The sequence below is a fragment of the Danio aesculapii genome, chromosome 23 (genome assembly GCF_903798145.1).
Source record: "Danio aesculapii chromosome 23, fDanAes4.1, whole genome shotgun sequence".
NCBI classification, from domain to species: Eukaryota; Metazoa; Chordata; class Actinopteri; order Cypriniformes; family Danionidae; genus Danio; species Danio aesculapii.
In genome coordinates this window covers 44,902,450-44,915,101 of record NC_079457.1, presented here as the reverse complement: position 1 = coordinate 44,915,101, position 12,652 = coordinate 44,902,450, and the positions used below count along the sequence as shown (strand labels likewise).

General features: G+C 36.9%; 1 protein-coding gene across 1 annotated transcript; it reads right to left on the bottom strand.

Moving 5' to 3' along the window:
• Nucleotides 1-3,548: 3,548 nt before the first annotated feature.
• Nucleotides 3,549-12,424, bottom strand: aar2 (AAR2 splicing factor). Its single transcript, XM_056449962.1, has 4 exons — nucleotides 12,366-12,424; nucleotides 10,148-10,906; nucleotides 7,409-7,638; nucleotides 3,549-3,931 (listed from the first exon to the last, which is right to left on the bottom strand). Exons 2-4 carry the CDS (start codon nucleotides 10,902-10,904, stop codon nucleotides 3,764-3,766), a joined length of 1,155 nt encoding a protein of 384 aa, XP_056305937.1. The 5' UTR covers nucleotides 10,905-10,906; nucleotides 12,366-12,424; the 3' UTR covers nucleotides 3,549-3,763.
• Nucleotides 12,425-12,652: the final 228 nt, after the last annotated feature.

Genomic DNA, 12,652 nt, shown 5'->3' with positions numbered 1-12,652 from the left:
ATTTGTGTCTTTGTACAGTTTTACAGCCAACTGTGTGCTAGTTTCAAGTGCCGAGCTTGTACACAGAAATTAATAACCACGCACACTGAAATAACTATGACTGAGGCACCAGATGCACCGCTCGAAGCCGCGACACGGCACACCAGACACTCTCTCTGGCGCGGCAGAGACATGAAGTGTCGCGTATCATTGCGCCACGCATTTTTGAATTCTAAACATAGGTTTCTGCAGCGGTCCACGGCACCCAGCCGTCGACTTGAGTGTACCCTGATAGAAACCGATGTTTAGAATTCTAAAACGCATGCTAGTTAAGATCACAGGGAGCTTCTAGGATCACGAGAAATGCAAATGGCTGAAGTATAAGGTAGACTCAATGAGAAGTACACATGTTTGCAAACCTACCTAAAGATACAACCAATAATTCCGATTAGAGCGATAATGTGGAGAATATTGCTCTTGTGTTGAGCCCAATGAGCCTTGCATCTAAAAATAGAGCTAGCGTGTTCCTTTAGTGATATCGCTTCGACTCACGTTGAAAATGGCGGACATGAATCAACAAACTGAGGATATGATGACGCGCCTGTCAATCGATATTGGTGGGCGGGGGGACCGCTCTCCTACGTAAAGTTGCGGTCAGTTTGAAAACCGCTCCAATTGGTCCACCGTTTTTTATGTTGTTAAATTGAATAAAAAGCACTGGGTGTGCTTATATCACCCTAATATGACGGTCTATACACCATACATGCACATATGTCTGTCCAAACAGCTTGAAAAGTAGATTTTTTACCATAGGTGCCCTTTAAACAAAATTGTAAACCCGGTAAAAATTTGTAATGTTTTACATTTTTACAAAGACCTAGATCTAGAGCAAAAAAGCTAATAGTAAAAGTCTGTATACCTCTTGTGCGCACACATTATTACTCTGTGAACTCTTTATTCCCATTTATTACTTTTCATTGGAGCTGTTGTTTTGTTTTGGTATTGTTTTACATTTTGTTAATTTCATCCCTTGTTCTAAACAAAATAAGAATCTGTAATAAATTATGTTCTGAAATAAATGTGATCACCGTCATGTCTTAGCAGTGACTTGTTACGTTTCTGCAAATTCATGTACAACCCCAAATCAGAAAAATTGGGACCATATGGTAAACGCAAGTAAAAAAATAAAGTAGTCATTTCTAAGTTAACTTTGACTTGTATTTCATTGCAGACAAGATGAACACAAAATATTTCATGATTTGTCCGGTCAACTTGATTTCATTTGTAAATATACATCCTTTCCTGTTATTCAGACTGGCAACACATTCAAAAAAGCTGGGACAGGTGCACTTTTAGGCTTGTAATCAAGTAAATTGGTTAAATAATGATGTGATTTGAAAGAGGTGATGTCAACAGGTGATTGTAATTATGATTTGGTACAAAAGCTGCATCTATGAAAGGTCTAGTCCTTTAGGAGCAATGATGGGCAGAGGATCGCCAGTTTGCCAACAAATACATGAGAAAAGTATTGAAATGTTTAAAAACAATGTTCCTCAAAGAAAGATAGGAAGACATTTGGATATTTCACCTTCAACAGTGCAGAATATAATTAAAAGATTCAAAGAATCTGGAGGAATTTCAGTGCATAAAGGACAAGGACGCAGGCTTAAGCTGAACAACCGTGATCTCCGATCCCGCAGGTGGCACTGCATCCAGAATCCTTATTCATCTATAAGCGATATCAGCACATGGGCTCAGGACTACTTTGGCAAACCTTTGTCAAGTACCACTATACATAGTTACATACACAAATGCCAGTTAAAACTACACTGTGCCAAAAGGAAGCCCTATGTTAACAGTGTCCAGAAGCGTCGTTGACTTCTCTGGGCTTGCAGGCATCTGGGATGGACCATCACACAGTGGAAGCGTGTGCTGTGGTCCGCTGAATCAGTATTTCAGGTAGTTTTAGGGAGAAATGGATGCCGTGTGCTTCGGACCAAAGAAGAAAAGGATCATTCAGAGTCCAAAAATCCAGGATCTGTCATGGTACAGGGTTGTGTGAGTGCCCTTGGCAAAGGTAATTTGCACTTCTGTGATGGCGCCATTAGAGATAGTGAGAGATTTTGGAGCACAATATGCTGTTTTCTCCAGGGACGCCCATGCATATTTCAACAAGACGATGCAAAACCACATACTGCACACATTACAAAGTCCTGGCTGCGGAGGAAGAGGATACAGGTACTTGACTGGTCTGCCTGCAGTCCCGACCTGTCTCCAATGGAGAATGTTGAGCTTCAAAATACAACAGTGAAAACTCATACTGTTACCCATCTTAAGACTTGTTTGCAGGAAGAATAGGACAAATTACACCTGAAACACTTCATCACTTGGTTTCTTCAGTACATAAAGATCTGTGAAGTGTTGTGAAAACAAATAACAAAATTACTAAGTGGTAAATGCTTTACTGTTCCAACTATTTTTGAAATGTGAACCAAAATTGGAACCTGATTTATTTTTTCCTTAAATAAACATGAGGAACACATTAAATAATGTTTGTTGTATTGTCTGCAATAAAATACAAGTCAAAGTAAATTTATAAATCACTTTCTTATGTGTGTTTTTCCATACTGTCCCACCTTTTATCTGATTTGGGGTTGTGTAATAATTTGCAAAAGAAAACAATATAAAATATACAACAACAACAACAAATTAATTCAAAAGCCAGAATTTGCATGTAATTTACATGTTAAAATATATATTCACAATATATTTATCAAATCAAAAATCTTAATTGTTTTATTATTTAATTGACTTTCACATTGTAACTTTATTATGGCTTTTTCTCACTGTTGATTTTAATGCATTAACTTAATAAATGAGCCATTGATGTAAAGTCTTACCTATTGAACTTTATAAATAGTTTAAAAACATGTATTTACTTTGAACAATAAAGCAATACACCAAGTATTATTTTGGTTATTATAACTGCTAAAGTCATTTTTTGCAGCTTAGCTCAATACATTGATAATAATACCATATACTGTGGTAAATTTAGCAAGAGAATTTGATACTGGCTAAAATCTAATATCCATAAATGACTGATAGCATGATCATATCATGTCATAAAAGCCTACAACTTCTTTCTTCATATTTTGATGCCTAAATATGATTTACTCTTTGTCTGTATTGACAATTTATTTATCTCGGTGATAAAAATGATAAATCTGATAGCTTAATACATTCCTCTTCAATATGTCACATGATTTCAGGCATCATTTATGTCCCCAGCATAAACATGTGGGTCAGCTTACATGCGAACACTTAAATCTATATATGAGGGTCAAAAGTTTGCTACAACTATGACATTATTGGTTTTGAAAAATGTCTTATGCTCATTTATCCCTTACAAACTTGAAATAACAATAATATAGTGTAAAATGTAATTAATTCCGGTGATTTCATAGCTGATTTTTCAACATTATTGCTCCACTCCACAAGACAGATTGCGTGTGGTGGCCTGCCCTCTAGTGGCCGAGTACACACGCAAAACAAATTACAATGAGATGAAATTATAATAATTAGCTTTAATAAAACGGAATGATCATATAGTTTTGAGAAAATGACAGGAGGGGATCCAGATGCAGGTGTATATGACGGATGTGTATATTCATCACATCTATATTCACATGAAAACATTATAAAAAAAATGTAGTTTCTGTGGATCTGCCCACAGTGTGTACTGCACCGTTTCTTTAAGTAACGATAAGCAGTGTATGGAGCAGTGTTAGTCCACGGTGACCCCGTCTGGAAGCTCCACCACCACCGGAGCACAATCCTCCAGATCCGCATCAAAGTCCCATCGAAACTTTTTGGTCAGATGGACTTTAAATTTTTCCGCTCTTTTCCGTAATGTGCTGTCGACCCCCGGGCTGCTGGCAAACTGGAAAAAGTCCTAAAATCACAAATGGGGGTAGATAGGTTAAGAAATTTAAATCACACGCTGATTAATGAATCATGTGCATAATGGCAGGCTGATACTGACTCCTGACTTGGAAATCAGTTTAAAGAGGCTTAGTACATTTATTGAAGTACTCCTAACATTTTACTAATATTTCAATCAATGAAATGCTGCACTTTTTGATGATTTTAATAGCATACATTAAAGCAAAGCATATATAAAAATTATTAAGACACATCCACAAGCACATGGATACATATAAATATACATAATTAGTTTATCTAATTAGTAAAGCCTTTAAATTGCATTTTAAGCTGAATACTAGTATTTTGCCAAATAACTAATTCAATATTATGCCTTGCCATCAATTCAAAAGACTAAATTAGGTAGTTATCCAATTTTATAGTTAGTAATCTAAATTATTATTTATTAAAATTTGATTAAAAATCTTCTCTCCATTAAGTAACACTTTGGAATATTATATATATATATATATATATATATATATATATATATATATATATATATATATATATATATATATATATATATATATATATATATATCTTATTGTAATCTTGGAATTAATCTAGATTAAAATGGCTTATTTGAATTCTGCCGAAGGCATTCAGAATATGTGTGCTACCCAAATAATGACTAAAAGTAAGTCTTTAAGAATGGGTTGCTCAAGCCAGGTGGCGCATCACAAACTGCTTGAGAAACTGTTCTACTATGATAATTGGTGATGAAAATAAATGATGTTCAATAAGATGTACTTGTGTTTACTAACTGTTTATTCAGTTAAACATAAATTTTGAACTGTTGGCCTACATAAGCTCCAAACAGCCATTTTTAATTTCCTTAATCCAGAAATTAAGGACCAGAAATGGAATTAAGACATGTGGAGTATGCATATACTAGTGACATTATTAAAGTAAACACAGAGATCAAACTATTACCGTCATGTAGAACTTTTCGCCATATTTTCCGACAAGATCCACACACGCAGCTGTCAGTAAAGGACCGCGCACACACACACACATCGTGAAATGCGGATGTTTTTTTCTTTCCATTTGGCGTGTGTTATTAAATTCCATAACACTCTCAGCAGTCCTTACTCCTTATTTGCGTCTAATACCCCAGTTTGTCACAGGGGCATGAATGAAATATTCATAAGTGAAAGTGAAACTGCTGAACTGCAGTTAAAGTCACCCAAAATTACAGCAAACTCCTACATGAATGCACTTCACGTAAACACAATTATATAATTGTCTATTAAGGCAAATAACTAGACTACAGCTGTCCATGTAAGCGAAGTCAGTAGTGTCTTCGAGGTAAGTGAGATTCAAAAGGGCACTTTTTTGTCAGATGGCTCACCGGTCCATTTTATTTGTTTATGTTTTACTTGAATGCATAAACTCTACAGGTGCCTTACAGTTAGATGTGGAGCTAACATTAATCAGATTCACTTTAGTGAACTGCATCCATGTTAGCACGTCACGTTTGGCGCGTAATTTCACAGTAGGAACACACACAGGTTCGAAGATTCGTTCTCGCCCCCTACAGTGCAATTCAGCCAGGTATACACCCGCGCTAAAATATCAAGGTGAAAGTCATCATAGCTTGCAATGCTTTTTTAAAGAGTCTTGCATTAATCTGCATGTTAGCGGTGATAACGGCCCACCACTAATATATATATATATATATATATATATATATATATATATATATATATATATATATATATATATATATATATATATATATTTAAACAACAGTTCTGTCTGGTTCTTGAATCTAATTGGCTGACAGCCATGGGATATTCTACAAATAACAGCACTCGTCCAGCCTCTTAACCCTTCACCCTTGTGTTTTACTCCACCCACATGCAGTGACAAGCAGAGGACACTCAACAATTTGACAAATATTGCAGCTGTTTGACAACATAATGTACTTTTGAGGGTTTTTGGGGCGAGAATGTAGTCGTTTAGATTGTAACTACACAATTTATCTATAAGGATAGTGCCTATTTTTAAATATTTATCATTTCTGAGAAACATTAGCCATTAGCCTGTCTTTAAGCAAAGACGGTTGACGATGTTCATCCACAAGATGGCTACAGAGACCGCATAATAAGCCCTAAGAGAAAACAGTGTAATTTCAAACTACAGCTGATCAAATCAATATTAAACAGGTAAGTGACTTTCTAAGTCATCTCTTTTTCCTTTTCCTTCTTTTTTTAATAATTATTTTTAGGGGTTTTCATCTTTATTGGTATAGGACAGTGGAGATTTTACAGACAGGAAAGAGTGGGGAGCAGAGATAGGGGAAGAATCTGCAAAAGACCTAGAGCCAGGAATCAAACTCGGGTCGCCATGAGCACCTCGGTGGTATGTGTTGGCGCACTGACCACTTGGCTATTGGCACTGACCGATCTCTCTCTTTTGTATGTTGTAGTGCTGTATTTATACTATAGTAATTATTGGGAAATCTCTGTAGACTGATGGTATTTCATATAGTTCAGCCTTATAATCTTAAAATGTGAACAAAATCACCTGTTTTGTCATCACTTTAGACATTACGCTAGAGAATCATTTAAATATTAGCTCTAAAGTGCCGGTTGTGAATGAGCAATGGTTTCTGCTTTTCTGACGTCAGCTGCAGATGTAAATAAATGGCGGAAGAAAGTAGTTTCTCCTACTAAAGGGACTTGAGACTCTCCGTGTTTGACTTTCTTTTTTATACACACATGCAGTTATGCCATCGAACAGTTATATGAACACAATATCACACTCGTAGCAGTGCGATGTGGCTGTATATCGTCACTGGTGGGACACTGAGGCACGCCTCCCATCAGTGCCGATATACAGCCATATCGCACTACTACGAAAGTGATATTGCTCATATATAAATACACTTTTCATTTCTACAGATGTTTGTTTGAACACATTTTACCCTGATAATGGCAGGCCGAAATGTCAAGAAATGATAATCGGTAATCTATTTTGTTACAATGTGGAATCGGCTTCAAATACTCCAAATCAGTCATACAGACCAACGTTAGCAGAAGCTTGAGGCTTGGTTGAGCGCAGTGTGTGTGTGTGGTGCGCAGTTTTAGCTGCTCCTCAAAAATATATCAGTTACTGATGTATTATTTAGTTATAGAGGTTTCATAAAGATACTAAAGAATCCTAAACACTGTGCATCTTTCTGATATAATATTCACTTTTATTACAATAAGCATAATTACACATTGTTTTAAAAGGTCCTGAATGGCTCATAAAAACCAAAAAGAAAAACGGTTTCAGAAGTGGAATCAAGTGCTTTTTTGTTCTGTGACTGGTCATAGGTGAATCGTGTACACATCAATAAAGCATACTAATAAATGTTGGCTTTAGTATAACCTGAATGACTCTGATCATATTCCACTTTTGTAAATTATTTAAGCTCAGAGAACTGTGTGAATAATACCTGAAGAGTTGAGGTAAGGAAGTTGCTTTGGGACACGATGTCCACGAAGAAGTCTGGAGGGATTTCTCCCAGCTGATGGTAGAGGACAGCGATGAGACCCAGATAAAGCTCCTTCCTGTCCTTTATGGCCTCCTCAGAGCGGCATAGCAGAGCCAGCAGGCTTTTCCAGTGCTCGAAGGCCTCATAGACGTTCCCAACCAGGAAGCAGACGAATGCAAACTGCAGCTCTCCTACAAGAGTGACACAAATCTTTTACTATTTAGCTTTTTACTACAGTGATTAGCCACTGCATTTTACAAGGCTTATACATAATAATAACAATAATTTAACAAATGTGAAGCTTGCCTCAAAAGGTGTGTTAAAATGCAAAGTGTTGCTAAAAAAAAACTATGAAATGATGCATCTGACTTAAACATTTTTGCACCTACATTTGTCCTTAAAAAAAGTCTGGGCGACTGACATTAGGTTCACTCACTCATGTCACAATAAAAGCGCTATTATTTGTCACTAAGAGAAACTATACAAGGTTTATTGAAAAGGCAAGAAACCGACTGTGTATCCGGTTTAAACATGGCATGATCCATTATTCAAATTCTAGCAAGGCCAAATGGATTAAGAATATACAGACTCATTTTGTACCTCATTATTAAAATGATAGAAATACATCTAAGCAGATGAATGTGCAAATAGTCCTGCCACTCTAATAAATGAAGATAATCACATCCACATTACAATAGATCCTTAGGCAGAAGTTCCATTTTAGTTTTCATTTCTTTAGACGTCAATTTTCATTTCTTCATAAGTAATTTTTTCTGTATTAAAGCTGCTTCTCAAGCATTTTTTTTGGTTGTCATGAACATGATTGTCATGAATTTTATAACAACGTTGTTAATATTTTTCTTGACCTCAACTACAGCAGTGCAAATTAAATTTTCATTAAAACGTTCAATATTTATGATACTTTTATACTATAATTAGAGCACTGACCATTTTAATGAGAGATTTAGTGACAAATTCGGCTTGTTCCACTGAAAAAAGTGATCAGAAAAACATTTATGACACAATTATAATGGGATCATGACAATCAAGTTATGTTGTCTTGATAATGTCAAGTTGTCATAACAAAGACTTATGATGAAGATAACTTATCATGTTTTTGTTTGTCAAGCTGGCAAGAAAACATCTCAAACATGGTCATCTTTGCATTGAAAAATGACATAACTGAGCTAATGACACTTAATGACAGTTGTCATAAAGTAATATGTAGCATACACTCACCGGCCACTTTATTAGGTACACCTGCCCAACTGCTCGTTAAATTTCTAATCAGCCAATCGCATGGCAGCAAATCAATGGATTTAGGCATGTAGACATGGTCAAGATGATCTGCTGCAGTTCAAACCGAGCATCAGGATGGGGAAGAAAGGTGACTTTGAACATGGCATGGTTGTTGGTGCCAGACAGGCTGGTCTGAGTATTTCATAAACTGCTGATCTACTGGGATTTTCATGCACAACCATCTCTAGAGTTTACATGAGTGGCAGTTCTGTGGGTGCAAATGCTTTGTTGATGCCAGAGGTCAGAGGAGAATGGCTAGATTGGTTCGAGCTGATAAAAAGGCAACTGAAACTTAAACAACCACTTGTTACAACCAAGGCATCTCTGAACGCAACAACACATCCAACCTGAAGGCGCATGGGCTACAGCAGCAGAAGACCACACCGGGTGCCACTTCTGTCAGCAAAGAACAGGAAACTGAGGCTACAATTTGCACAGGCTCACCAAAATTGGACAATAGAAAATTGGAGAAACGTTGCCTGGTCTGATCAGTCTCAATGTCTGCTGCCACACTGGAATGGTAGGGTCAGAATTTGGCTTGTCCATCCTGCCTTGTATCAACAGTTTGGACTGGTGGTGGTGTAATGGTGTGGGGGATATTTTCTTGACACACTTTGGGCCCAATAGTACCAATTGAGCATCGTGTCAACGCCACAGCCTGCCTGTGTATTGTTGCTGACCATGTCCATCCCTTTATGACCACAGTGTACCCATCTTCTGATGGTTACATCCAGCAGGATAACACACCTTATACCATAATATTTTTTTACAAGGTCATCATACCGTCAGAATATTTTACAAACATTTGTATAGTAGTCTTATACCGATGTTTGGATAGTAGTCTCATACCAATATTTGGATAGTAGTCTCATACCGATGTTTGGATAGTAGTCTTATACCGATATTTGGATAGCAATCTCATACCGATATTTGGATAGCAATCTCATACCGATATTTGGATAGTAGACTCATACCGATATTTGGATAGTAGTCTTATACCGATATTTGGATAGTAGTCTCATAACAATATTTGGATAGTAGTCTCATACCGATATTTGGATAGTAGTCTGATACCGATATTTGGATAGTAGTCTCATAACTATATTTGGATAGTTGTCTTATATCGATATTCGGATAGTAGTCTTACCGATATTTGGATAGTAGTCTCATACCAATATTCGGATAGTAGTCTTATACCGATATTTGGATAGTAGTCTCATACCGATATTTGGATAGTAGTCTCATACCGATATTTGGATTGTAGTCTTATACCGATATTTGGATAGTAGTCTCATAACTATATTTGGATAGTAGTCTCATACCGATATTTGGAAAGTAGTCTTATACTGATATTTGGATAGTAGTCTTATACTGATATTTGGAGAGTAAACTAATCCTCACCAAGTACATTGAGAGGCTGCTCTTTATAATGTCTCTCCAGTACCGCATTGAGTGTGTAACTGCGGTCCATGCTGTACTGGGTGATCTGAGCGGGTGTTGCCCCAGGAGGATACGCCTGCTTGGGGATGCTGGAAAACCGCAGCTCCGTGCCTTCCCTCTGCTTCATCTGTGGCAGCCGGTCCAAGCCCTCCTTCATACTTTGGCACTCCTGATCATTGCGGGACAGGTTCTGCTGGACCCGATCTTTAGTGTGGGTCAGCTGCAGCACTGGGATGACGTCGCTGAAGGCGCACACACGTCCACTGAGGGGCTGCAGGGCCACAGCCACCTCCTGACTGAGTCTGTCAGTCAGAGAAACCCACTTCCGGAGGGTATCATAGGGGTACGGCCCTAAATAGCGATCCAGCTCTTTTAGATTGGCCCGTACGCGCTCTACCTCCTCAGAGTTCTGAGAGATCTCCAAATCATCTGCGCTCTTGTTCCAGTGCGCTACAAGCACCTGCCGAGGCTTCAGGGACAGGAACAGGCCGGTTTTGGGGCTGATTTCACCACAGCCTCCATTGGTGCTGACGGAGCAGTAGTGGAGGAAGTGAAGGCCCGGGGGAATCATCTTCACCCCGCGGAAACGAGGACCCAAAGTCCATGTTTTGTAGTCAAGTCCCAGTTCAGTTCCTTCAGGAACTCCGAGCAAAACCAGCGTGGCTCCTTCCTCAAACAACCCTCGGGCCACTTCGGGGTCCATGTCTGTACCCGCCATGTCTGCAGAAAATAAATAGATTGAGGTAGGGTTGTGTGATTTGGGGAAAATATTTAGTTGCAATTTTTTTTTGACAGATATTGCAATTTACGATTTAATCCAAGCTTCAAGCTGATTTTAATTTAATTTAAGCTTCAGCTCAATATTCTGTAAGCCGTGGCAGCAATTCTGCAACAGCTCTTAAAAATTACTAGTTTTTGTTTGGTGTCTGTGACTTTGAAAGCAAAATACTCCCATATAATAAATGCTGTTTTTAATATTTTTAATATTATTTTGACTTTTAATGCTTCTGAAGCAGCAGACGCCATAATCTGACTTGTTAGCGCTTTCCAGTTTGTTCGTTTTTTTTTTAATTGTGCCGTAGTTCATTTGCGTAACTCGAACGAAAAGTGTGCTCACTCAATTGGCTAGTTGTAAAGCTCCAGTCAGATAACGCGATTTCGGCCTAATTTCCTTGATGTAGGGTGTCGTAAACTACAAATGTACGTCGTGACAGAATTCAATCATTTCTTCTTGTGTAATGGCATAGTTCACGACAACCGACACCATTTCTGCAATGCCTCAGGACACTATTGCAGAAAGTCTAGCATGTTTAATTTTCAGTTTTGAAGCACTTCACCTCAGGTATCATTCACTATTTTTGTTTTATATATATATATATATATATATATATATATATATATATATATATATATATATATATATATATATTGCAGCCTCCTGCTATTAAATAATCGCAACATTTCAAATTGCGATTGCTCTTCGATTTCGATTTGAACGCACAGCCCCAGATTGAGGTAGAGTTTTTGAACAGTGACAACTTGTGACACAGTCCCTATATTGTTCACCATGTAACTTTGAATTTTTTAGTCTGAAATCGTATGTAAGTATTTTAAAACAACATTAATGCTATTTTATTGACTGTGAACAATGTTGTACTTTATAGTCACACTGGCTGCTAATATGATTTTCCTATTTAGATTTCACAAAGAACACTTTACTGAAATTATATTACTAAGGAGAAATTCAGAATATGTAAATATAAAATCAACTTTACCCCATGTAAAATAGATCTAAAAGGTAAACATTGGAAAGACTTGAATTACACATAACGCATTATATTATATAAAATAGTGGTGAAATGCATTATACAAGTAAACTAGACAACGTTTCTTAATTATATAATACATGATATTATAAACGTCGCATATTATATCGTTTGTGTATGTAAAAATATGACTTTGTCATGTTTAGGACGTTGTGCATCTTGACATACATTAAATACGACGTCAAACACTTGATTTATATTAATATAAACATCAGGGAACTGTACGAGTAAGCTAGAACAAATGTTTCCAGAGAATAATATAAATGAATAACCACCAATAGTACGTCGAGTGTAAAAAATACATATCATAAGATGTATCATAAACATAAGTGCAAAACTGTAATCAAATATACCTGAACAACAGCGCTCACAACTCCAAATGTCCCTACGTAAGGGCCATGTGTGAATCAAGAAAGATACTTCCGCTTTTCTAAAGTCAAAATAAAAGTCATATACTATTTTACGTTCCAGCGTTTGAAATTTAGATCTTTAAAATGCGTTATAAATATTGTTGTGTTTAAATAACGCTAAGAGATTGTATGATAAACATACTCACCAATTATTTTTCAGTTAAGGTCCCATGTTTCCTTATTACTTTTTGAAGTGTTCTGTAAATTTAACACTGTAACTCAGTGTTTCT